The sequence below is a fragment of the Thunnus albacares genome, chromosome 15 (assembly GCF_914725855.1).
Source record: "Thunnus albacares chromosome 15, fThuAlb1.1, whole genome shotgun sequence".
Lineage (NCBI taxonomy): Eukaryota > Metazoa > Chordata > Actinopteri > Scombriformes > Scombridae > Thunnus > Thunnus albacares.
In genome coordinates, this window is record NC_058120.1 from 4,183,964 (window position 1) to 4,210,705 (window position 26,742).

General features: G+C 39.1%; 1 protein-coding gene across 1 annotated transcript; it reads right to left on the bottom strand.

The window, feature by feature from the left end:
* Positions 1–491: 491 nt before the first annotated feature.
* Positions 492–25,805, bottom strand: ism2a (isthmin 2a). The gene is made up of 6 exons (XM_044375221.1): positions 25,008–25,805; positions 16,171–16,410; positions 11,556–11,853; positions 6,352–6,486; positions 3,536–3,604; positions 492–1,703 (listed from the first exon to the last, which is right to left on the bottom strand). Exons 1-6 carry the CDS (start codon positions 25,137–25,139, stop codon positions 1,186–1,188), a joined length of 1,392 nt encoding a protein of 463 aa, XP_044231156.1. The 5' UTR covers positions 25,140–25,805; the 3' UTR covers positions 492–1,185.
* Between the last annotated feature and the right edge of the window lie 937 nt (positions 25,806–26,742).

A 26,742-nucleotide genomic window follows, 5' to 3' on the forward strand; every position in this document is an offset into this window, starting at 1 on the left:
TCGAAACAAAATTAACAACCACAAACGGTTGATTAGTAGAATACCATAAAAACCCATGGCAGAAATGTAACACGTTCATCCTTGTGCATGTACATAACAAACAAAATGGAGACCTGTTCCTCGAAACATTGCTCAGTGGCGCTGCTAGTGGTCAAAATTTCAACAGGGAACATGAAACATGTTTACATCGTACAATGTAATCATATTAGTTCGGCACAAATACTGTAGCCAAGTGAAGAGTCTTTTTCCAAAGGAAATGATGCAATATTTCCCAACATGGTTGTAAATTCAGACAGGACAACTTTTACCTGAAATTTTACCTGAAACTGTTCCACAATTTATGGAACATAAAACAGACTATATGTTTTCCTGCTGTGGTAGCGTGCATTGTGTTAATATACTGACATGACAGATGTGGACAGGAAGAAAATTCCAGACATGCTCTGGCAATAATTCTGTCAGTTTTTGTAAAGATGAACAAGTAGGCAACATGTAGTCCAATAGTCCATTTGACTTTATTCCCTGTTTAGCAGCATGACAGGAATTCCTTTCATGGGACACTAGATCTGATTAAAATATTACAGGGGCCAATAAATAAGCTCATCCTCCCACCACACACACATACACACATACTGTACACACACATGCCACTGCCATCAGAGACATTCAGCTCAGCTCAGCACATCCCAGCAGAATAGCAGCAGCATACAGGGACAGGGATGAGCTGAAAACAGAACATACTTTACAACACTGGGTATGTTTCATTGTCCTTCCAATGGTCCCAACATCAGCGTTGATTTTTTTTGCTGCTGTGCACCAACAGTCTACATATGAGTATAAAAAAAGATTCAGCTGTCTTGGTTGCTCATGTCTTCAAATCGTATTTTCAGATGTGTTGAAAGTTACATCCCTTTTTCCTAAATAAAAGTTTACAAGTGTCCATTGATGCAGGGAGCCATGAGATTGTAACAACAAAGCTTTACATCATCTGACAGAAGTCCCCCCATGGTAAATGGACCACAGAAACGCTTTATTAACAAAACAGTTCAGTTTTTCTGTGCTCCTGCAGGACTGAACAGTATGTCAGAGAATACGGCTGTTAGGAGAAATGGTGATTTTAACTACCAACACCATATATGTCTCTATCATCCTCCCTTCTTGTTGTGACTCCACAACCCCACAGTGTTAGTACTCCCTCGCCTCTTTCAGTTCTGTCTGAAATACTTGCTCGGGGGGGTTATCAGCACAGTCTAGCCCATTATTAGGTGGCCTTACCAAATGAAACCGACTCCAGTCCCCCTTGCATAGGATCCAAGGCAGAACATCTACCTTATAATGTAGCTCTGGTGAGAACTCGGTACTGATCAGATTTGGCGCCCCTGCTCCTTTCCCTCGTGTTATCAGTCTCATCTGATCATCGTAGCAGCAGTGCTGCGCCGCTAATGTTGTGCTGTCATATGACAGCATTGAGCGGATGCAGAATCTGGCTGAGGGTTTGTAGATGTCCAGGCGTTCTTTGGGTCCGCTTGCGTCCCTCCAGCGGTAGGTCTTGCGAAGTTTGGAGTCCTGGATGTTGACGGCACTGTAAACAGCCTCAGAAGGGTAGGAGCAGGGGCAGCTGGGGAGCTCTGTGAGCACTTGGTGCAGGTACTTCTGGAGGAAGTCATTCTTGCAGCTTAACCACTTCTCACAGCTGTCTACATCTGGGTTAAGGCAGGGATGGGGAGGGGGGTATAGTGAGGGTGTGGAAAATTGAAAAGGGTTACATTTTTTCACAGAACATTTTGAAACTCTGCTCTGTAATGATTTCAGATTTCAGAACTGGTGTTTCTGGTGTTTCAAAAATAAACCAACCAAACAGTCCCATATTTTACTAGCAAGATGATGATTAGATTTTGGAGGAAAAACTGAGTATACTGAAATAGTATAATTTTTTTTAACATTTTAGCACATCAGACTGTATTATAATTTTAAACTTATCACCTTAAAAGCTCCAGGATCTCCAGAATTCAGAGCTGCCTAGCAGTCCGTTCTGTCAGTCTTTTAAGCTAACGTTAGCTTATGTAGCTACAGAATTATCAACATTATCATTAGTTTTCGTTTTTCTTTTATCAAATATTGTTAGACTTCACTTAGTTTTATTCTGTATTAAAACAATACACACGGCACACTTGTACAAAATCAACAGTTTGTCATTAGTACCATAACTGACCAACTATGTAGCTGTTATTAATAAATATAAAGACATATATGAATGTCATGATGCTAGGTACAAGGTATCTCGTTTGCAGATTATAAACATGGGCCTGCAATTTATTTTATAGGAAAGAATCACAATTCCAACAGAAATATTGGTCAGAAAAATTTCAACTAGATGTTTTCCTCAGATCATTTAACCCAAAATGAAGTTGTATACTAATGAGACTGACAGATAAAATTCACTGAGGAGGAACCAAAAGTTAATAAAGGAAGCACATTTATTTTCATGAGTAGAAATATTTGTATATATTATCAGCATATCTTTGTCTTCACTGCATGCTAGATCTTGTGATAGCTACAAATGACTACACTGGGACCTGGCTTGTTACTACAGATCTGTGCTATTATGTATGTTTTGAGTTCCTTTAAACCTGGTCATTGTAGAGAGAGAGAAGATAAGCTGTGTAGGCTACAAAAGATTTGCTCTTGGCCTGCCTTGAACCTCTGGTCTGTCTCCTCGGTGAAATCAGCCCCTCAAAACAAAATTATCTTGTCCACAAAAGACAAGGAAGGGCCAATTTAGACATGTGTCCCTTCAGTCCATAACATTAATGGACATGACACTACATTGACTGACTGCTCAGGCTGAAAGATGCTGCTTAATACTTTGAAACAATCCCAGGCCTGTGAAAAAGTCTGCAGAGTTAAACATTTACAGCCCAAAATGTACAAGAGAAACCCATTAAAATATAACTTGTTTTGATTACCATAAAGAAGAGTGCCAGTTTTAAAAAGCTTTTTTTCTTTGAAACCCACAGTGCTGTTCTAAAGCATAAAAAGAGTGATTGAGAGACGGGCTTAGAAAGAAAAACTAGTTTAAAAAGGCTTTTGGCTGAGGTCAAATTAAAAACGATTCTCTATTTGCTTTCTATAGTGGATGTGGAGTTGAGAAGGAAAATGTCCGACACTATATCGTGTTCTCCTTTCCCTCTGTATCCTTTGTTATGTTTGCAGAGTGAAAAGAACTATCACGTTCTCTGGCCGGTGCTTAGTGGCAGGAGAGCAATAAAATGGAAACTAAAAAGCAATTCAAACATTTCTGGGAGGCAGGGTCAGTGTTTCATCGTGTCTTTCACAGCCTCAGCAGAGCAGCTCTCAGCATGCTGGAAAAGGAGAATTCTAAATATCAAAACCAGGCACTCACAGTGTGATTGATAGAGTTTGTAACCCTCCACTGAATGGAACAGAATATTTCATATACAGGCCAACACCCATCGAAAGAATGGGGAGCAACCTGTTGACTATTGATCTGTATACACACACAATCTGTACGTACTTGTTTCGAGGGAGTTGGTGCCGTTGGACATGTGGATGGGTGTCAGCTCTGTCACTGCCATCACACTGTCTATAAGACAGAGAGGAAGAAAGAAGATTGTCGTAAGGTTGTTTAATTATAAATGATTAAAAGTCATATGCACACATGAACACACAAAATGTAACAGTTACACTTATATGGTTAACACATAGCTTCTCAAAAACAAAGACATATGATTGTCAAGAAGAAATCTGATTTCTTTAATAAATTTCTTTAATAAAACCCTTTCAGACAAGACATATGTAAAAAATCTTATTTCATTTTTCTGTTAAAGTAATTAATAGCTTTTACTCATTCAGGCTTTGGTGCCTGTCACATAAATGTTTGTTATGGCTTTACTCAGACATTGGATATTTGGCACGCGGTGAGCAAGAAGGAGTGATATCACTGCTGGAGCAGCAGTGAGTGGTGTGAAGGAAGAGCAGTGTTCTTATTTTTCTCACAGGGTCCATCAGTGCTGGATTAAAAAATATATTTTGCTGTTGAAGCCTTAGGACCCCATTTATACCTTTCATTAACCTGTGATCTATATCTGGATAAGGAAAAAATGTGTTAAAGGATGGGTTTACAGTTTTTCAAGTCTGTCTTAAAACAACAGTCAGGAGTCCAAATGAACATTGAAACATGTTTTTCTTGCTGTAATCATTCCTCCTGTTCATACTGACCATTAGAAGATGTCTTCATAATGCACTCACAATGTAAGTGATGGGGGCCAAAATCCACAGTCCTCCTTCTGTGCAAAAATGCATTTAAAAGTTTATCTGAAGCTAATATGAAGCTTCAGCAGTGTAAATGAGTCAAATCAAGTAGATATCTTTCAACGTTACAGTCTTTTTAGTGCCAAAGTCCCTTTTTTTGTTACTATACTTCCACCACAGCTCAACAGGGAAACACTGTCTGAGAAAACACAAAGTGGGAATTTGACGCTAAAAAGACTGTAAATGTGTCAGATATCCACTTGATATGACTAACACAGACTGCTGAAGCCTCATATAAGCTTCAGATAAACTTTTGAATGCATTTTTGCACTAAATGACTGTGTGGGCCAATGTGATCTCATGGGATGGCAGATACATAGCATACCACTTTCAAGGACATTTAGCGTGTCATGTCTATGCATTTTAAGCTTTTCGCGTTTCATTTAACGCTGTTGGTTTAGGTTTAGGCACAAAAACCACTTGGTCAGGGTTAGGGAAAGATCATGGTTTGGGTTTAAATGATCAGTAAAATGCGGTAAAATGTCCCGACGTGACAGTAAAAATGTCCGGTTAATGGTCTCGAACACTGCACTCCTGCTGCTTTTGCAACTTTTTGCCAACTATCTGCCAAATAACTATCTAGCCATCCACCTGCCTCCTCATAATAAGCCAAAATCACCTTATAAAGAAAAGAAAGTCACATTATATTGACGTCATCTGAAATGTGTCACTTCCCCTGTCACTCAAACGTAACTATAGGTCGTTTTTCGTGACTGAATTTATGGGTTGCACCTTTGTCCTACATAAGTCAATCAGCCCTGGCTAGCTAATTTGCATATTGAGATACAATCACAGTGTGGGGAGAATCTTGGTAAGAAGAGCGCTTATTAATACCAGATGTAAATGCAAAAGCACATAGATCAAATGTCATTATCCAGATAATGTATCCAGAAACAGATCACATGTTTAAATCAACCAACGCTCACTCCCTTTTCTCCCCTCTAATAGATTCTCCTTATCAACTATTAGATCGATTTACTAGATCCGCTGCCTATGTTACAATAGAATACATAGAAATATTTTTTTCATTCAGACATAAGTGCATCTTATGTTAGTGTTCTTTACAGCTGGTGCAAAAGGGGGAGCAGAGAGAGAGTGGTGAGTTAAAAAAGCTATGATAGAAAGGGAGCAAGGAAGATATTTTTTTTTGTTCTTTCACAGGCTTCATTGTCGATGGATTTTATAAACTTATTTTACTGTTTAAACCTTAATTAATGACCATCATGATGCTGGGGAATGCTCAGACTTGTGCCATGCTGAAAACGAAAACAGAAATGTAAACGGAAACGTTAACAGGTCCACCTTTGGACCTGTGAGATTGCCTGCGTGACTTTTACGTGTTCAGGGTGCTTATTCAGACATGTTGAATTGCCATCAGATTAACAAAGATTAAAGGGGTGCATGTCTGGGAGGGGCTTAAAATGTTAGTGGGGACAATATCTAACGACACTGGGTCTTTCCTTCCATTCTAGCTCTTTTCAACATATAAAAACTATGTGTCTTCATCGATAGCAACCACCATAGCAATGATAGAAAGCCTGAAGAAATCTTCGTAATAACTGACAAACTAAATGTCATATACATTCACTGAATGAAGATTATGAAAATAAAATGCATATTTCTAACTAGAAATGTTATCAAAACGCTGAAACTAATGCCGAAACTAAAATATTGCATTTTCCACTGAGAATAAAAGGAATGTAAGCCTTTTTTTTTTTGAGCGGACAGAAACTTGACAGTCATGTGACATGGACGCAGGCCAATAGAAATGAATAGACAAAAAAAAACACCCCTCCAAACAATTTTGGAGCTGTTATTGTGAAACTAATGTGTTTTGCACAGTCTGGGTTGCCCTGGTCTTCTCATATATTCTACTGGGGCGATTTTTAGGTGTTTGGTGACAGATGAGGCAAGTAAAGTTTTCATGCTATTAAAATGCTTTCATTAAAAAGTGGTTACTATTTGTTACACAAGTCAGGTTTTACAGTCTTGCCACATCACAGAGTTTATGCAGCTTACCGGCACAGCTCTCCAGGTCACACGTGCGTGACTCAGTCGCTGTGCATGCGTAGCCGCAGGAACGGGTTCGCTTCTGGGTGCCGTGTCCACAGGTGACGCTGCAAGGAGCCCAGTCGCTCCACTCCTCCTCGTACTCTGAAAAACACAGGCCCAAAAGATGGATGAAGGGGAGACAGCGCAGAGGGGAGAAAAGCAAAACTATGGAGTAATATATTAAGAGTGGGCTTTGAAGTTAGCCTTGTGAATTCCTCGCCCAGCTGGTGTATGTGTGTTATGCAATTAAGGAGCGGCTGAAAAGAGCCGGGTAACGACAGCGTGGGACCTCTGAGACATGCTCCTCTGTATTTAAACAACGCTTGCAGGAGGGGAGAGAGAGGGGGAGAACTTCAAAAGACCGAGGAGGAAGAGAAGGAGGGGGGGGAAGGAGCCAGCAGGAGTGAAAGTCTTCGTGCAGTGAGAGTGATGATGGCTGTATGCTAGCAAAACTCTTCACTCAGTTTTCAGAAGAGTCCGAACAGAGTTACAAGCCAAAATTATATCAACAACTGGAGCTTAAGGAGGAGCTAAACACATACTTCCTTTTTAGGGTGAAATCAAACTATAGGGAAAGAATTTCTGCAATCAGACATTCAAAATGTCATAGTTAGATCATGTGTTAATAAGGAAATGCAGAGTATGAATGCCTTATAAAAAGGCGTGACAGGTAAAATGAAGCCTTTTGAAAACAGTCTACTGTAAGCTACCTGTTCTGACCTGATCTCCAGGCTGCAGAAATGCATGCTGGTAAGTTTACCCTGCTTCAAAGATCTGGAACTGTTCCCCACAGACCTGTTTCCACACAGAAGTTAATGATGCACTGCAACTCAATATATATTGCATACTTTTCAGGAAAGTCATAATGGCGCTAATGATCAAGCGGGAAGTGCAGCCAGCTGGCGTTTGTATATGAGAGTGAAAAGAATCAGTCGGAGTGCGAGCACATGAGACTGTGTGTGTGTGTCATCAGACTGCAATATGCAAGTCAGACGGTTGTAAGCTCAGACACTTGGAGCGCTGGGGTGTGCACCAACACAAACAGTCTGCAGGACACTGAAATGCCTCACAGGCTGTCTGGCTGAAGAACAGTGACTTCACTCACTCCTCCGCATCTCCTGGCCGTGATACATCCATCTGTTATCCACATATTTTGGGGAAATATAAGAAGATCTCTTGCTTTGTTATCAGACGAAATATTAAAGGTTAATTATCACCTTATACGGTTGGTATGGCTAAAATGTTGGCAAACAGTTGCTTATTAACATCCAGCATTCATTTGGAGTTGTGTTTCTGGAAACTTGATGAATGCAAGCCCAATATTGACCTCCTTTTAGGAGATATTGCTTCAGAGCCAGCAATATCTGGCTCTTTAGTTGCTCCACCATGTTAACAAGCTAGTTGCTACCTTTGTCTGTCTGTTTGGTGCTAGACAGGTAGTGTGCAGTGGGTTTATCAGAGCCTTTCAGCTGAAAACAGCTGCCGGCTGGGTCTGGAAACAAGGTTGATGAGAGCAGTGAGAGTGAGCCAAAACAGTAAAGTAACAATTAGTAAAACCAAAACAATGAGCTGAAGGATGCTAAAACGCTCCGTAGAGCTGAGTGGAACTGCAGATCTGGTGAAAATTCTCTGTGGATTCTACAACACAAGCAGCTCCTTTCACATTACACATCGTCATTCTGTCCATTGTTGATATAAAAATATTCTCGTTTAATTTACGGTCATTGTGGGAAAATCTGCAGTAAGTGTTTCTTGACACACAGACACCTGGACTCACCAGCCATACATTTTGTATTTTGCTCCAATGCTGTGTGCGGTATGAAAATGTCACCTTGAATGAGTAATAGATTGATGTTCAGTGTTCTTGCCTTTTAAACATGTCTATGCAATATTACCTATGGTGCAGCTTTAAACGTGAACAAACCTGCAACAGTAAGGATGAAGTGTTTGAGAGAAGACAACAGCAGAATGTGATAATAGGACAGTTCATTTTCTTTGCTTTTATTTCACTTTGTTAATTTAACATGGTTGCATTGGCACAAAGTTAGCTATACTGAGCTGATTGCTGGCATCAGAACCGGAGGCCTGCAGTGGGGGACAGCAGGGAGAGAAGGAACACAGACTGAAGGAGTGAACGTTCTGCAGAGTAAAAAGACCCCAGAAAGACCATGAAAGGTGTTAATGACATGCAACACTTGCTAGAGTTTAATACAGCAGGTCTGTTCCAGGCCCTCGTTAATGAGAAAAGTTTGACCAATATATTTCATTTTACATAGGGAGGTGGTGTCCTGCTTCGGGGAAGGTCACACCAGACCAGCAACACACCTGATCTTGATATTATCCATCATCACTGTAATGACATCACTGTCATTAAAAGCAGATGTGTTTTTTGTCATGCAGGGTTGTTCTTTTGGGGTCAAATCCAAGTCAACTCTCAAATCTGTCAAGTCCCAAGTATTCATAAGAATACAAGTCTGTCAGGTCTCAATGCTGATCATTAAAATCACACAGCATATGAATATTTTCCATTCAAAGCTGCGTTTAGTGGTTTTTACATTCAGTACGTGAGATTAAGTTTTATTAATAAATAGTCCTAATAACTAAGCATTCAAGTTGTCACTGTCTTATCTATTCTGTTAATGTTCTGGGGTTTTACTGGGTCAAAACTTGAGACTTAAAGTGAGACTAATTGTTGACAGAAGAAATAAAACATTCTTTCTCTTACAAATGTAAATTTCAATTAATAATCAATAAAACACACCCTTTTTCAGTTCAGCCTTACTTGCTCTGGTATGACCAGTAGCTTAGGGTGGCTAATGTTAGCTAATATTAGATAGATATTACTATGTAACTGACATTACAGTGTCAACCCTCATTTGTCACTTGTGGCCACAGTGGCTGTTTTTCAGCAACACTTACATAAGCTCCCTTTAAATGTTTTTGCTTTCAAGGCCAAGTCAAGTCTTATTTTGTGACTTTTTTTTTTTTTTTTTTTAGATATTAGAGATGTTTTGAGATATCTCTCCGTCTTTCCAGGCTACCATTACTCTGGACAATCCACAGACCTCTCAGCAAACATTTTAATTTAAACCTCAAAACCTGGACAACTAAATCCAAAGCTATCTGCAAAATCTTACCACTGAGGTGGAGAGTGGTGGAGGTGGATATATGTGGTGGACCAACCCTTTAAGTTGATCAAATCTCATGTGTCCAGCACTGTGTCTAAATAATGCTGTTGTCACAGTACTCAGTTTTTGGAGGGAGGAAGTAAAATTCAAATCATTTTTGGATCATCCACTAAAACGTATGGACTATGTTAGGGAGCTATTTTTGAGTGTTTACCATATTTGTTGGACTGTGCATCTTTATTGATTTGCATATTATGTAATATATATTAGTTAGACTTCTGTGCTAATTCTGCATAAACAGGCAACTGGCTCTGAGTCAGGTATCCTGTGTGAGTGTGTGTTTGTGGTGTTTGACATGTTTATGTAGAAGGCCTTGAAGGAACAGACCCTACCATAAATCATGTCATGCCATACAGACAGAGTGTGTACTTGTGTGTATGTGGGTGCATGTGTGTGTGTGTGTGTGTTTACATATGTACACACACACACACACACACACACGCATTAAACCCTGCACGGTGAGTGCACCTCTCTCACTCAGATGAACGAGTCAACAGAACAAAAACATCTTCAGACAGCTTGCTGCCAACATGCCCTGGCCTATATGACCCCCACTCTCCAAACACACACACACACGCACACACACACACACACACAGACAACGGTGATAAAGCAACACCATCCACACACTCAGACCTTCCTATACAAGTTTAAAGTCCTACAGTTCCCAAAGCCATCACAGAGAAACCTTATCTCGCTATTGTCCTGGGGGTGTGGAGTGTGGCGGATACATCCGCTCTCTGAAATGTTTTCAAAGTGTTCTTTTATAGACGTTGTCAAGCAAACGTTCAAGGCGTCTAAACTTACTTCTGCCCATTGCACATGTTTTGAAAGAGAACCCTCTTGTGTAGCTTATGTGTCACTTACAGATATAATTTTGGAACAAAGAAGTTGTATTACTTTGTGCACCTAAGGTACATAAAACGTATTGCTTGAGTGATTTTTGCATTTTTACTTGAAAAAATGGTAAACATTTTGCAGTTTTTAATCTAAAATAGTTTTATAGTGCTTAATGGTCACTATAATTATATAATGTTTCACAAATTCATAACATACATACAAGTGTAAATTATACTGGCATTAAGGCAGCTATGACTTAAACAAGGTGACAAATGAAGATGTATGATAGTGATGATTTCCATCTGAATCTTGATACCATCCAGGATGAGAAGGTTCGGTGATAACACTGAACATGGAGGCACTTTACTTTTACTGGAGAAGAAGTCATAAATTTGATGATTATGAACCAAGATCTCAGGTTATAAGGAGTGTCTTTTTCTATAATTTACTTATACTGATCCTCAACAGATCACTGATTTGTAGTGTGTATATGATGTTTATGTATTCTGGTTAGACAGAGTTATGATCCTCAGATTAAAGGTTAGAAATTTTGATGCAAATTGCATCCCTTGAACACAAAGGGTTAAATGATTTGAATGCCACACTCTTTCATACACACATAATCTAATAATGAACAGACTGTACTCTCAGTACTCTAGTACTAGCTACTGCTGCATCAATCAAATTAAAACAAACAGGTGTCATGAGGTCCAAACATAAAATTCAGCCCTGCAGGTTCTCCAATAACAATATCTTAGACTGGTATGGCTGATGCTCTCATTAGGTTACAAAAAATCCCAGTTTAAATGATTAAATGTGTAATATGCTAATATGTTTTTAGATAAACTTTATTGATCCCACACAGGAAACTGAAGATGTTTAATTAAACTGAGAAGAGACAATAAATAACTGAATGGCACTAATTAACCCATAGTCCATCCCAGAATCTTTAACTAGTCATAATGTAATTATTCAGGACAAACATGTCACATATGTGAACACAAGAAAGGACTTCATGAACTGAGAAAATAGTTATTGGACTATTTCTCATTATCATGGTAAATACTAGAATTTTAGGCCATATTGTTCAGCTCTCATATTATATAAATCAAAGCTGTGCTGTTTGAGTTTTAGGATCCTTACCGTAGTTATCCTTGGCGTCCCATTCTTTGTTCCAGTGACCCCCCCAGTCTCCCCCGACTCCACTGAGGACGGGCTCCTCTGGATCGTAGTACTCCTCAGATTGTTCCTCTAAACTGGCTCTTCCCAGCCCGTTCTCCGCCTGTTCTGGGTACTCCCAGAACAATGGCCAGAACAGCTTCTTGTGGCTGTTGGCCCACTCTGAGGATGACACTGACCAGTCATTACGCTGGCTCTCCTTGGCCAAGTCTATCTCCACCTCAGTCTCTGTCTGTGTGTCCTCCACCACCTCAATGGTCACCTGAAAGAAACACAGAGTACTTACCGTATACTGACAGGTAGAAGTTAAATACAAACACAATGTCTGCAGAAGGTTGGAAAACTGCAAATGACCAAACTTTCACTTAGCACATGCAAGCAGGGAATTTACAGTACAACGTCATATATCTACACTAAATAACTGGCTTCAATGGCTCAAAGTTGACTGCAACGAGCCAACAGTAACATCATCAAGCACAATTGCCCCTGTAATTTTATGAAGTAGCTGATTGCCATAAATTATCCAACAAAATGTGTTCACACATGACTGTAAAACAGCCATGACAACAGCTGCCTCTATAGGGCAGTTACAGTACATTCCAACTGCACATAATCAAAATGGGAATAATATCAAAGCAGTAAGAATTTAGAGATACAATCTGTAGCTTCAATCATCATTAAAATGCTGGCGAATCTTATGGCCTTACTGTGCTTCAAACAAAGCACTTGTTGGATTGTCGAGGTGTGAAAGAAGTTAGGGTTTTTATTTTTCTCTCAAGCTCTTTTTTCATTCTACAAACAATAGCTTCTGACACTTTTCTTGTGTACAACAAAGTGCAGCACCAAGAAAGCTTGCAAGGAGAGACAGTGCTGTTATCACCATTTGTATGATTCATTGCATTGAGACTACAAACAGATCAGAGGTAGTGGGATGCAGCCTGGAGGGGGCTATGACAGCAGGCTTTTAGCAGCCATTCAGATCAGCTATAAACACTTTTGTCTTTAGACAACACTTCATACAACTTAGTTTGTTTCAAGTATACTGAACCCTTTAAGCTTCTGGTATGTTACTTTGAGGAGAATTCAACTTGTATTAGTTGACAGTTTGTAACTGATGTACTGCTGCATACAGACAAAACACAGCCGATAAAGTGTACTTGAGTACAAGCATTCGGATATATAAATTACAATTTACCATTCACTGACAATTATGATAAAGACTGTGGTGTCATGACGACAGACAATTTTACTGAGAAACATTCTTAAAAGATTCATCTTGTCGGAGAGTAATGGTATTTAATTAGTTGCAAATAGTAAATAAAAACCATCCTCTTAACTGTAGTTCCAAATGTTGACCTTTAATGATGTCAGCCACTATATACCATATGCTGTACAACGTGCCTTCACTTACAATTCAATAAATGGTTTATACCACACTACAATGTAGTTGTAAGCAAATAAAAGTGTTTATTAATGTGAATTTATTAATTTGTCAGCAACTACAACTCCTCCTGTGGGCACCCATCAGTAGAAGCTGTTGTATGAAAAGATAATGAATGACAGTAGTAATAATATAAAATAAGTAAGATACATCAATAGACACTTTAAAATGCCCTTATATCTGCTTACAACATTATAGTTTGTTATAAACCATTTATTACATGTTTATATACAGCTTATAAATGCTGAACAGGGAGACTTTAAGTGTTACTAATTATTGCCCTACAATGCAATGTAGAAAGGAAATGAAGCAGCTGCTAACAGCTGCAAAACATTAAAAATAATTGGGTGGTGTTGAGACAGCTAGAACATCTTGGAGAGGAGAAAAAAAGATTAAATATTTAAGAAATATTTTGTTTTCTTTTTGTGATGTTTAATAGGCGGTGTCATTCCAAAGTTGCAGTTTGATTAGTCTCCGTCATCATTCTGTGTTAGTACAGAATGGTGATTATGTTCACTATATGACATTTAGTTTATAGTACATATAATATACTGTAGATTAGTATAGAATTTAGGACAAAGCTTAAGACATGATTTTGGTGCTAATCCTTTTGTCAGACATTCAGTAAAGTGGCCAAGCAGAGGAACTCTGTGTAATCGCTCACAGTGCTAAACCCATAGTGGCGACAGTAAACAACTCTACCCTGATCTACATATAACAATAGTATCTGACATATCAGTCTGATTATGACCCACATGATTCCTGAGAATGCTCCTTTCCAGAGGTAGTGAGGGTTCCTGTTTGTTCACAGTCCCAGCCAACTATGAGCCATTTACCAGTAAAGAAGTAGACCTTTGTTTATAGGTGAATTAAAGCTGCATTAAATGGTTTTTGACCGGCTAAGGACCTGAAAATAAACACAAACGGACTTACTATCAGCTTATCAATGTGTTATGGCTAAACTTAATTTATCGCTTAATCATAAAAATCACATAGCTGTTTTATATTTTATAAAATGTCTTCTTTCTAAACATCTCAATAAATTAAAGGCACATCTCTAAAATACATTTTCATACAAATAATTATGTAATGTATAATGATTTCACATGTCGGTACAAGCTCTCAGACATGATGAAAAAAATGATGTCACACGTGTTTATTTGCAGATCAGATTAAGAGTGTACACTCCTTTTATGAAAGAGGGTTATTGTGCACCAAGGGAAGGGGCAGAGAGAAAGAGATGAGATGTATAGTGTGATGGAAAGATGAACTGATAGCTGGTACTGACTATCTCTCTGTTGACTATCTCTCTGTTTCTCTTTTACACACACAGTCACACACATGCATAGATGCACACACACATACACAGGTCTAGACAAAACCCAGGTTGCTCATGTTCCCAACTGCAACTGTTTATAAAGAGAAAGCAGCAGCTGAGGACAGAGATTCCAACATGATGCTGAGTATCAGAGATCAGACGGAGGAGGTAAACATCTGTCTTCTTTGTAGTTCTCCTCTTATTTGTCTGTAACAGTATCATCAAATAACGGTGTATCAATAGAGTACCAAATCTCCAGTTTTTCTCAAATGTTTTGGAACTTATTCTGCTCATTGGCTGTAGTCACCAGAGATGATGTCTGTGTCATGGCATCAATAACAATCCACAGGATCAGGACCTATTCAGGCATTTTTAGATAGGCTGACTGTACAGTGTCAATCCATTTATAACTATTTGTTTGTTTGGCAAGGCTATGCCAGCTTCTGGCTTCTTGTCCACTGCATCTCTGGTGGATTTTAAAACTTATTTTGCCCTCGAAGCCTTAATTAATCGATAATGAATGAAGTGAGAGCAAGGGATGCTTACAAGGCAGAACAAGACACGTGTTGCAGCTTTTGCATGGATCTGATGGCATTCAATTCAGATTTGTGTTAAAAGTGATTCAGAAATGTTAATAGGTCTGACCTAGCGAGATTACCATTGTGAGCAGGTTTCTGGTTTGCATGATGTTTAAGAAATGAGGCTACCAGGTGTATTTCTAAAACCCTGGTTATGGCCTTTCTCCTCTCCCTTCATTTCTGTCACCTCTTTACTGTCGTCTATCAAATAAGGGTCAAAAACAAATCAGGTTACAAGTGCACTTAAAATAAGATGAGTATACTGTGTATCTATATCTATATACACTTATTTGGCACAAACCAACCATGCAGTAACTTATACTCTTTCTAATGCTTTACATACCTGTGTGTGTTACATGTACGGTTATATAACCCCCCATCTGCTCTGCTCTTATTTATAATAAAATTTTCTTTGCAGTATCTCATTACTGTAATACATCGGTATCATAAAAGTTTCACATACTGTAAGATTATTTTACTTTGTGCTTTTAACGTGGAACCATGGAGTTCACCACCAACTTCCCCTTGATTTCATTACTTGTACATGCACTGTATCTGATAAGATTTCAGCTATGAATCTCATTGTGTTGGACAGGCTCCAATCTTCCACAGTCACAACCAGTGAATTCCAGTTAAAACAACATGACACAAAGTGTAATTTTATCTTGGTCATACCAAAGGAAGACAGAATACTAGGACAAGACAAAAGAACAGGCCGTCATTCTTGATACCTGGATAAGAGACTGGAATTCCTCCTCCAGTCCAACATAATTTTTGCTTAAATCTACTCCACAAGTGAAGTTTCTTCATACTTTATGTTAAGTCTACTCTGCCAGGATTTGGCTTCACAGTCACACTGAAAAAGGACCTTCTGACCTTTTACATTCGGCTCTCATATGTTTTATATTTTTACTTTTTATTTTATTTCTCTAAACCTTAGTAGATGTCTGAGGTTCATGAACAAGTTCGAGCACCTCACTATTAAAGGTCCTGCGTATGGTAACTTAAGACGCTGCTCTGACTCAAACCAGCTGTATAGAACGATGGGATGTATGGAGGGAGAGAGAGATAAATAGTGTAGAGGAGAGAAACCAAGGAGAGTGATCAGTCTCTTAATCTGGAACATCTGCACCACAGTGATGACATGAACCCTTCATGCTATGAGAAGAGTGATCTAAACCTTCTCCAAATGATACAAGGTGTCAAGAAAATATTAACATCTCCCCTTTGCACATTGTCTACCTGGATGTTGGGGTTCTGTGAGCTCATGTCTGCATTAGCCAGCTCTGGGAAGTTCCTCAGGTCCAGGATGAAAGGCTCAGAGTCCTCCTCGGGTTCAGGAGGGGGGAGGACACCCTGGTGCCGCGGCTGGGACCAGCGGTTTCTGGACCTGGGGGAAGACGGCAGCGTCTGCAGCAGGTTCTGCTGCTGAAGCTCCTCCAGACTCTGCTGATCGTCTCCATGTCGACTCTCTGCTATCGCCTGAGAGGGGACAAAGACAGAGAATTCAAACTTCTCTTCTATTTTTCATACACACTTCACACACACATCGAAAAATTAAGATATAGAACAATCTGTGAAAAGAGAAGTGTGTTAAAGGTGCTACCTAACATTTTTGACCACTGTAGTGTGATGTCGTAGTGAGCATTTCCTTGTATTGTTTGATCTACTGGTGCCAGCATGTAATCATACAGTCTATCAAATTGATAACAGCCTTACTGTTTACTCTTTGCTCTTTTTACACCATATCAGAGCTGTGATAATGCAGCGTTCATGTGATATGTGTTATTGTAATTACAAGTTTCTGACTTGTAAATAGTGTTCAAGTCGTAATTATGACTGGGAAACTTTCTGAAAGTTATGATATGTCCAACTTGGCACTTCATAATACAGAAGTACCTGAAAGTCAAGCAAATAGGGATGCCTCAGTCAACATCTGTCTTTCAAAGAGATTAAATCCACATTTACTGGATATAGGGTTAACATAAGTTGTAACATAACATCAGTTAACATAACATAACATTAGTTGTAAACACGGGAATTCCATCTAAACACATATACCAGCTACTCTCTGCTGTATTTCTAACAATATAGCTGCTCAATGAGTGTGTGTTGTTGTATTAAACTGCACTTTCGGATTTAATGACTTAATAACTAGCTTTGCAAGACAATCCTACACCATCATCCAGAGAGACATCTATCTGTTGATCACATGTATCCCGCCTTGTCTCAAATGTGCATATAATGTACAGAATGAAGCTGAGGATCGACACAGATTACATCTCCAACACTCAGCTGAGTGAACAAACTGTCAGACACACAATGGTCATTGTGGATTGTTTTAGTTTTTCCCCTCTATATGAGTCATGAACTGAAGCGTGAGACTTAAGTGATGCGTATGTGTGTTGAAAGGAAAGAAAATATAAAGAACAATTACGGCTGATTGACTGGGCCTGTGTTCAACAACCACATGTTGCTGCAAATGTTATTGAAGAGAAGAGAAGAGAAGAGAAGAGAAGAGAAGAGAAGAGAAGAGAAGAGAAGAGAAGAGAAGAGAAGAGAAGAGAAGAGAAGAGAAAAGAAGAGAAGAGAAGAGAAGAGAAGAGAAGAGAAGAGAAGAGAATTATCACCCTCCTGATGACTCCAAGTGATATTTCTGTCCTCCAGAAAATGTTAGTGTCTAGTTGGAATCAATTTAAAGGTTGGGACAGTCATGAGTCAATTAAATGGACACATACCAAGCACAGGAAGAAGTCATTTTCCCATCTGTCCGCCTATGAGTTAATAACTCTGCCAGTTCACTGTGTTTTTGGCAAGATTGTTAAACACTTTGCCATGAATGATTTGATGTGAAACCCAAAGAGTACATCAAGCTGAATATCATCATGTTTGCCAGTGCATTTAAGTTCTCTTGTGTAGATGAGGATGTGTGAGTGGACGTTTCCCCTCTCCCTGACCTCTCACAGATCTCCCAGAGAAACCTGACAGTCGTACTTGGAAACATTTATTTAGTCATTCAAAAAGACCCTGCAAAGCATTTTTAGTCTTTTGTAAAGTAGGGCTTGGGAAGATTTTAAGACTTCTAGGGTTGGGCTCCAATCAAGCTCCGCCTGGGCTGACAAGGCAGGAACTTTTTCTTCAGAAGGGATGGGGCAGTTGCCTCAATACATCTATGGTTCTGCTATACAGCCAGTTATTTTTTGATCTGGATCTTGTCCAATTGGCAAAACACCAGAATTCACTAAGCTCCAAGGCTAATGAATGTCTTATCAAACCTTTTATCTCTCCTTGTTCTTTTTTACGAACAAAGAGTAAAGGAGAAAACATTCAGGTAGCAGGCTTAAACCAGCTTTTGCCAGTTAAAATGACAAACATCACCAGCAGCAGATTAGATCAGTTGTGTAATAGGCAACATTAATTCTCAGTCATAATTTTAGCTGTTAGAGCTGTCTGGCTTATGTCAACTCTGCAAACCAGTCTCTGTATTCGGACAAAGGTCGTTTGTGAGGAACAAGAAACATCACTCTGAATTACCACACTCAGGACATTTTCAAACCTTATGGTTTAGTCCAGTTTAATTGAATTCTGGTTCATTTTCCTCTTTGGTACAATTCGTTTGGGCAGAGCTGACCACAGCAATCGTACTCAGATGTGGAAAAAAAAAAATCGCAGAGAGACCTTTAGAGGAAGTAGTCTTAGACCGGTCACAAACAAATTCTGGAGCAGTTCATTTGTGGTGGGAATATGATCCAACTTCGATCTGACCAAACTACAAGGTTGCTAGCAGCTAATAGGAGAATGACTCGTGGTCCAACCTGGACTAGTCCAACGAAGTACATTGCTTTGACTGATATTTGAGCAGATAGGCATTCCTGTGTTTATGGTTTTGCCCAGCTGCAGACACATCTGATCAATGAGAGGAGAGAACGTTCTCACCTGGCTTTTAGTGATGTTTAACTGTTCACTTAATTTTTTTTCGCTATGAAGGGAAACCAAACCAACAACAGGTTTACCGTCTCATTCCATGATTCAGACCAGAGCAAACCAACTATAGGTTTGAAAACACCTTCTGACTGGTTGTGAATGATAATTAGACTACCACAAAAACTGCTGTGTTGATGCATTGTCAGTTAGCAAAATGTCATTACACTTCTTTGAGTTTCAGTTATTTAAAGTCTGTGTAAAGCAAAATTAGAGATTTCTTTTTACATTTACATTTTTTCATTTAGCAGACGCTTTGATCCAAAGCAATGTACATATGAGACTGATACAACACTTTATACATATTACAAAATAATTGCTGAAAACATGAACTATGAACTATGTAGTACTGAATTGTGGAGTTAGAGTGTAAAACAGTTTTTAACCATTTCTGTGCTCAGGATTTTTGAGGTGGGCCTGAAATGGTGGCTCAATGACATAGTGGGGTGACAAGCATGTAGGGAGTTTGGTATGAGCGTTGTTAACTCAGAGGCTGTTCAGTTGGGCTTTCAGCATCTTTGGCGGCCCCCAGCATTTCAGAACAAAGAATACTGCTTATTTTTCCAGGATTTTGAAACCTAATTTTAAATACTTTTTTAAATCATTCAAATTTGGCTGAGTGGTTAATTACGCATTTTTCTATGGTGTGATAAACTCAGAACTCATATTTATTATTGCTTTACACACTTTAAAACTTTAGTTACTTATAACTGTTAAAAGCTAAGGATTCAAAGGTTTTCTGATTCAATAAATGGACTCACAACTAGTTTTGGACCCAATTCCAATCCTAGTCACATCAGTCACATTTTGTGAATCATGACAGTCAAAAGAGTCCTCAAGCCCCTCTTCTTTAACATGACAAGAATACTGGAAAACAGCTATAGAGAAAATAAATTCCTGGTAGTTTTTCTGCATCAGGTGCAGGATTTAATATGAGTGCATACAGAATGTAGAATATGCAAACTGCATGTACGGTATATAGAGTTGCATGTATGAGCTCTTTAGCTTAGCACAAATTTGTGCAGTGAAAGCACTAGCTCATGTTTCTTCATTAAAAACCCACAGAGGCAAAGAATCCAGTGCTTACACACGATCATCACACAAAGCATACATTCTGATACATAGATTATAATATACAGTTTCATCTTCACCTCATCTAGGGTGCAGGACATTTGAGAGCCGTCCATCCCACACAGCCTATTCCACAATAAAGCACCCAACTTAAACTTGAACTGGCTCAAGAATTTGACGCCCTCCACAAAATGTGGCATCAGCTTCGGCATGCCTCTTGGGAGGGAGTGGAAGGGATGACTGTCCATCCAGGATTATTTGGTTAAAGCAGTAGCACCTCCTCCTTCGGGTCCCCTGTGATTTTTAAATGAATGTGCCCCCTCCAAACCACACTCAATATCTCCCTGTTCACATTACTGTTCCAGAGTTTGGATAAGTAAAGTGGCTGTTTGTGTGTAAAACTCAAAGTTCATATTGCAACCCTGGACCAAGTCAGGCTTCAAGGCTCCCTGTGAGCAACATGAACCCAGCCGCTTGCTTTAATAAAAACACAGAGCCCAGAGTGAAGGAAGAGAGAGAGCGGAGAAAAGTGGGGCCAGAGAAAAAGACCTATTCACAGATATGTATGTATTTATATATAGAGAGGGGTGTAATGATACACTGACTTCATGGTTTACTTTTCTGCACAATACGGGATTTTTTTTAACATCATCAGTATATCAGTGTACTTTCCTCAGTACTTTTTAGGCATTTGCAGATCATTCATGAAAGCACACTATTCAATCAAGTTCTTGTAAGTCAGCTGTATGCAACTCCAGTGGGTACCTTCAGACAAGTTCCTGTGGCATTACTTTGTTAATACTTGGTTAGTCATGTAGATGAGCTAACTGTCAAGTCTCAGGCTGAGGCAGCCAGCATCTGTGAAGCCTCTGCAGGCACTGAAGGAGCTGTGAACGCAGCCAATCTGAAATAAACAAGACTAAAGCCATGCTAGGAGCCCGGAAAGGCTGCAATTTTCATTACACAGCATAATACAAAATTGATGGACAGGACTAAAATCATACAGATGTTCTTTAGTTCCTTTCACACTTAATAGTTTGTTTCATTTAGCCAAGACCAAAGAAAAAATGTATATTTTGTTGCCTTTTAGCCTAAAATGCTAAAATTTTAGATCTACAATCATAAATCCTGTGGCTGGCTGGGTTATGACACTGTTTACACCACAAACAAACCACACCAGAGTTTGCTAGGAAGTGGACCAAGAGCCACATTTTGAGTGGTGTAAACCAACAGCTTTCACACCAACTTAAATACACCAAACATCTAACAATTTTGTAAATTGACAATCTGACAATTACACCCACTTTACACAGTGTTTGGACTGAACTTGGATTCAATGTCGCTCTCAAGCTCAGTTTTTTCATTTCCTAATACAACTACTCCCACCACCTTTTGTGTGTACAACCAAGTGGAACACCAAGAATGCCATTGAAAAGAGAGCACAGTTATCTCCAGTTGTACAATTTATCACCAGTGTTGGGAGTAACACATTACTGTAATTCCACTACTTTTCTCGGCAACTAGTAATGTAACTGATTACTTTTTCAAACGAAATAACACAATTACAATTACTGTGAAATTTAAATGGGCTTGTTACTCATTACTTTTGTCTTATGTGAAAATAGTGGAAATCTTCAGAGGATTATCTGGTTTATGATCTACTGTCATCCGACCTTATGGTGGCACAAGTCAATCAATCAATACTGGTCCGGTAACTTAGCCCACACAATGGCCAACAGTTCAAGCAATGTGAGCTTGCTGCCCTAGAAATACAGACATAATTTTTCCCTCAGATCATTATTTTTCCCTCAGATCAAGGACAAAAATAGATGTTTGTGTTGAGCTGTAGCCTATGTGCAGGTGTGAGAACTCCACATCAAAGACTAGCAATTCTAATCTTCTGAAGCGCCTAACAAAACAGCACGCTTCTAAAAAGCTCCACTGACCAAGGAGGAGCCACTCACATTTAGAAGGCTTGACTGAGACTCTCTGTCTGAGCAGATTAATGTGAGAATTGCTGCATGCAGGTTGCACCTACAGTATGAGCGTTCCACATCAGTTATTATCCTCAGTAAATACAGCAGAAATGCAAAATGTTTTAGCAGTCGTTCACAACCACCAGTTCTGCTGAAGTCCTCTGTTGCTGCAATGTAGTAACAATGTACGTCAGAGCATCCAGTGGTGCCCAGAGAAACAACTGCTCACACAAAATGCCAGTATGGATCAGCTGTGTGCTGTTAATACATCTTGACATGTCAAATTGCCATAAGTGATTTATGATGGCAAAATGCTGTAAAAGTGACCTTATACACTGCATTTATGCAAGAGCTGTGCCCTTCCCCCTCTACTACAGCAGAAAGGAGTATACACAGGAAGTGATATGACATTTCACACTGCAAACTCAATAATGGAAAAGGGAAAGACTTCTGTAAGAGAGTGAATTCTTTTTCCCATGGCAAGAGACATTAGGAGCCAAATTCAGGTCAGTCAGTGAAATGTTGCTCCCTAATCTCCTCCTGAGGCGCGTTGCCTGCCTACAGTTAGTTATGGCTTTGTTAAATTGTATGTCAAGTTTATTTATTTAGCACTTTTTGGATCAAACATCAGAAAGTACTTATTATGGCCATCGTTTGGCAGGCAGGTGTGTGCGATTAAATGTCATAATATCCATAACTTACAGCTGCATTAATACGCTTTGGGAGTTTTTTTTCCATTCCTTATGGGCTTGGATGGATGATATGGCTAAAATGCTCGCAAATTATTGCCTGTTTACATATCCAGCAGACATTAACATTCATTCTGAGTTGTGTATCTGTCCACCTGATAAATGCAAGTACAATATTCATTCTTCTTTTAGCTCTGCGTGGTCTCTTTAGCAGCAAAATACTCCACTATGTTCACCAGCTAGTCACTAACTTTGTGTGTCTGTTGTTTGGTGCTGGGCAGGTAGTGTACAGTGGGTTTATCAGACTTTCTTCACTAAACTTCCTGCTTTGGCTCGAAACAGAGTTGACAAGGGCAGTAAGATTAAGCTAATCAGTAAATACTAATAAATATTGATAAGTGCTACTTTAAGTAATCTTACCAGCATGAATGTAAACACACATTGTGGACTGAATGTCATCCTCTTCTAAAACTTTTGACATGATTTCTTCTTTTTTTTATACTGAATGAATACTGTGGTATTCCTGATTATTCGATGACTACTGTATACTTTAACTACAGCAACCAACAAGTCCTCTAAATTAAACAAAATACATTGTAACTCCCCACCAGACCTACACACAGAAGAGTTTTCTAATCTGAAACCCTGATCAGCAGGACGACATCATTTGTCCGTGCCTTCCAAAACTATTACAAATTACTGTTGGAAAAATTCATCAGTTTTGTGATCTAATACTGTGGTTTGTTTAGTTTTAGGCACAAGAATGACTTGCAATAATAAGCACTTGGTTATTATTATTATTATTATTCAGAGAAACCAACTTTCAGTAGGAAATGAGAAGTCCAATATCACACTACTTCCTTCTTTGCTCCAGACAAACTAGAGGCATAATTATTACGGCCGCTAAAGGGCTCTGCTACTTGAATGTAAACATATGTCGCTTTTGGGCATTTTCTGAAATGACTGATGCTGTCGTTCTTCTTGGGACAGTCTCAGCCACTGCTACACCCGGTGGGAAAAGCTGGGCTTCTTTGAATGTGTTCGATTATGAACAATCAAACCTACTCTGATTTAGTTTTGATTTTTTTTTGTTTGTTTGTTTTGCTATCAAATAAATATTGTAAGGAGCAGCAAATGGAATAATCCTGTCAGCACTATTGTGGCCTCTCCCACAGGATTCAAGGCAAAACTCTCATCTTGACAGTAATTGGGCTGATGACGTCCTCAAATGTCTTGTTTTGTCCTGACCAGCAGTCCACAACACAAAGATATGCAATTTACTGTCATAGAGGACTAAAGAAACCAGAAAATATTCACATTTGAGAAGCTGGAATGAGAGAATTGAGACTCTTTTTCTTTAAAAAAAAAAAAAAATTACTCAAAATGATTAATCGATTATCAAAGTAGTTGTAGTGTAGTGATTAATTTAATGGTTGGCAATTTATCGATTAATCGACTAATCGTTGCAGTTCTAAGTTGGGCATCGTGAAAAAATTGGATACAGAGAACATTTGTGGGGAGTTGAATTCCATCTAGCTTCATCTTTTCAGCACTCCTCTGCAGTTTGAACGTCTAAAGATAAGTCTACATATAACTGACTTCTGTGTGAAGAATGCACAAAAACAAGGAAAAAGGAACAGTGGCTGCTGGCTTGTAACAAAAAGTATATCATTGATTAACATGGTCAAATCTAAAAATCTACAGGCTTCCACATAGACTCTGAGCTGCGAGAACTTTGATCCCTTTACATGCAGTAAAACCCTGACAACAATAATTCTGCACAAAAAGTGAAAAATGGGACACTCTCCTGATGCAAGTGAGCAAGACATACAAGAAGGAGCAGACACAAAGAGAAAGAGAGAGGGGGGAGTTGAAGAGATGAGTGTGAATCAAAGGATGCCAAAAATATGATGGGACTGGTTTCAACATTACACAGCTCATTAGATGACACAGTGTACGATTACTGCAGACCAGAGGTAACACACTTCACAGCAGTTTTAATTTAGTTAAGAAGGTTTAATAATTAAGCCAGTGTCCATCAGAGTTTGTTAAAAACTTTAGCATGACTGAACAGATAAAACTACATCACAGCTGCCCACATCAACACTTCTTAAGCTCATCTCAAGTGTAGTTTAGATACTGAATATCCCAGAATTGTGATTCATTATTGGATCATGTCAGTATCAACCACAATGCAATATGCGTGGTTATTCCACAATCAATAACTTTCAAGTATAAAGCAAAACTTAATTTTCAAATTTCAAGAGCACTGCTCTTCTCATGAATGTAGTAATATTGCATTTAGTTAGTTTGGACGCTTACAGTCTAGGCAGCATTTGAATAGTTGAATTGTTCAATGTACCTCAATAATCGACGCAGAAGCGTTCCTGTCTCTGGCTGCAGTCCTCTTTAAGTTAGTGGGAAATCCGCTGACTGACACCGACACCACGGTGAGGACCAGCAGCCACAGATGCGCCGCTTCCCTCCGCTGCATCTTTACTAAAACTCTGCGCTGATCTTCTTCCACAGAGGAAAGATACAAAATCCTCCAGCCAGTATCCTCAGATGCAATAGAAGAATTCAAACCACATCAGCAAGAAAAGAGGAGAATAAATCAGAAAGCGGTACACATGTGCGTCTTCTCCGTGCGCGTCTTCAACGCAGCGAGTCCATCCTGCTCCCCTCTGATATCTGTTAATATATAATCCCTGTTATCCGCTCTATTGTATGCGTGTGTTTAATGTACAAGTACACACTATTAAACCGACGTTAGCATGTTCCTCACTGCTCACGTTTCCAAATCAACTCTCTCCGCAATGCGCCGACAATCCTCAGTGGTCTCCGCTGACTTCCAGGGCTCTGAGCGGGGACTGAACCACGTCCACAAGGTTTGGAGATCCTCCTCCACTGAAGCGACATCAAGTCGGTCACCGGTTCCTCTGGTTGCAATCCAGCTTGTAGTATTGGCTTAAAAGGAGCAACCCCCCTCTGCCCTGGATGACGCAAAGGAGGGAGGGTAAACTACATTAATCAGCCAATTGACAAAACCAGACAGAACAGACAAAACCCAAGAATTTGAACCAGCATCATTTTACTTTCCCGTTGCTCTAGGACTGTGAACCGTTTAAATGATTTTTGAATCCATTTAGGTATTTGCCTGATACTTTTAGCAGCAACCTACAGTGGTCCCAAGCAGCATTGATCATATTAATTATACCAATTATTATAACACCAAAAATGATAATAATAATAGCCAATATAATCATTATTTGTTCTTATGGTAACACAGTTATGTTACTGAGAATACAGAGTTTATTATATGCTCAGAAAATATAAATATTAAATTATATATTTAATATATATTCATAATTAAATGCATTTTAAATTAAAAAAATCATTTTTGATTTGTGATCATTATGATGATAGGCCTATTGCTAATAAATGGAACTCTTCATCATCATCCAAGGTTGCAGCCTTGCGTCTGTGTCCTGCTTTGAGCAAAATTTAACCGATCATAGTGGAGACAACTTTAAAGCTGCATTAAGTGATTTTTTTTGTTTGTTTGTTCGTTATTTTGCTGTTGTTGTTATGGCTAACATGTCAGCAAACAATTGCCTACGTACACATCCAGACACAAACCATTAGCATTCATTTAGAGTCGTCTTTCTGACCACACTAACAAGTCTCCACCAACTCCTGAGACAAATCTGCTTGGATATGTCCAATATTCCATACTAATATGTTATTTATTATGCTAAAGCAGTGTGTGAGATTTTTAGTATGTCTGAAACCTTAGTATGAAACCAATAGTATGTAAAGTGCATACTATTTACAGGGAAATATTGCAATATGCAACCATTGGACACTACAACGGCATAAATATCCCACAATGCAATGCAGTAGTGATGACAACATAACAGACAGTCGCACACAGTGACCAAGGCAGCTCTGGCATAACGTCAGTAACGCTTCAATTTAAGTGAGGTTTCACTTTGCCAGGCATAATATATTTTTTAAATGAGTATCGCAGATGCTGGTAGAGGTGAAGTTGGTGCGGGTTACCATGGTTACAACCAACCGGCAAGGAGGTTCTTAGG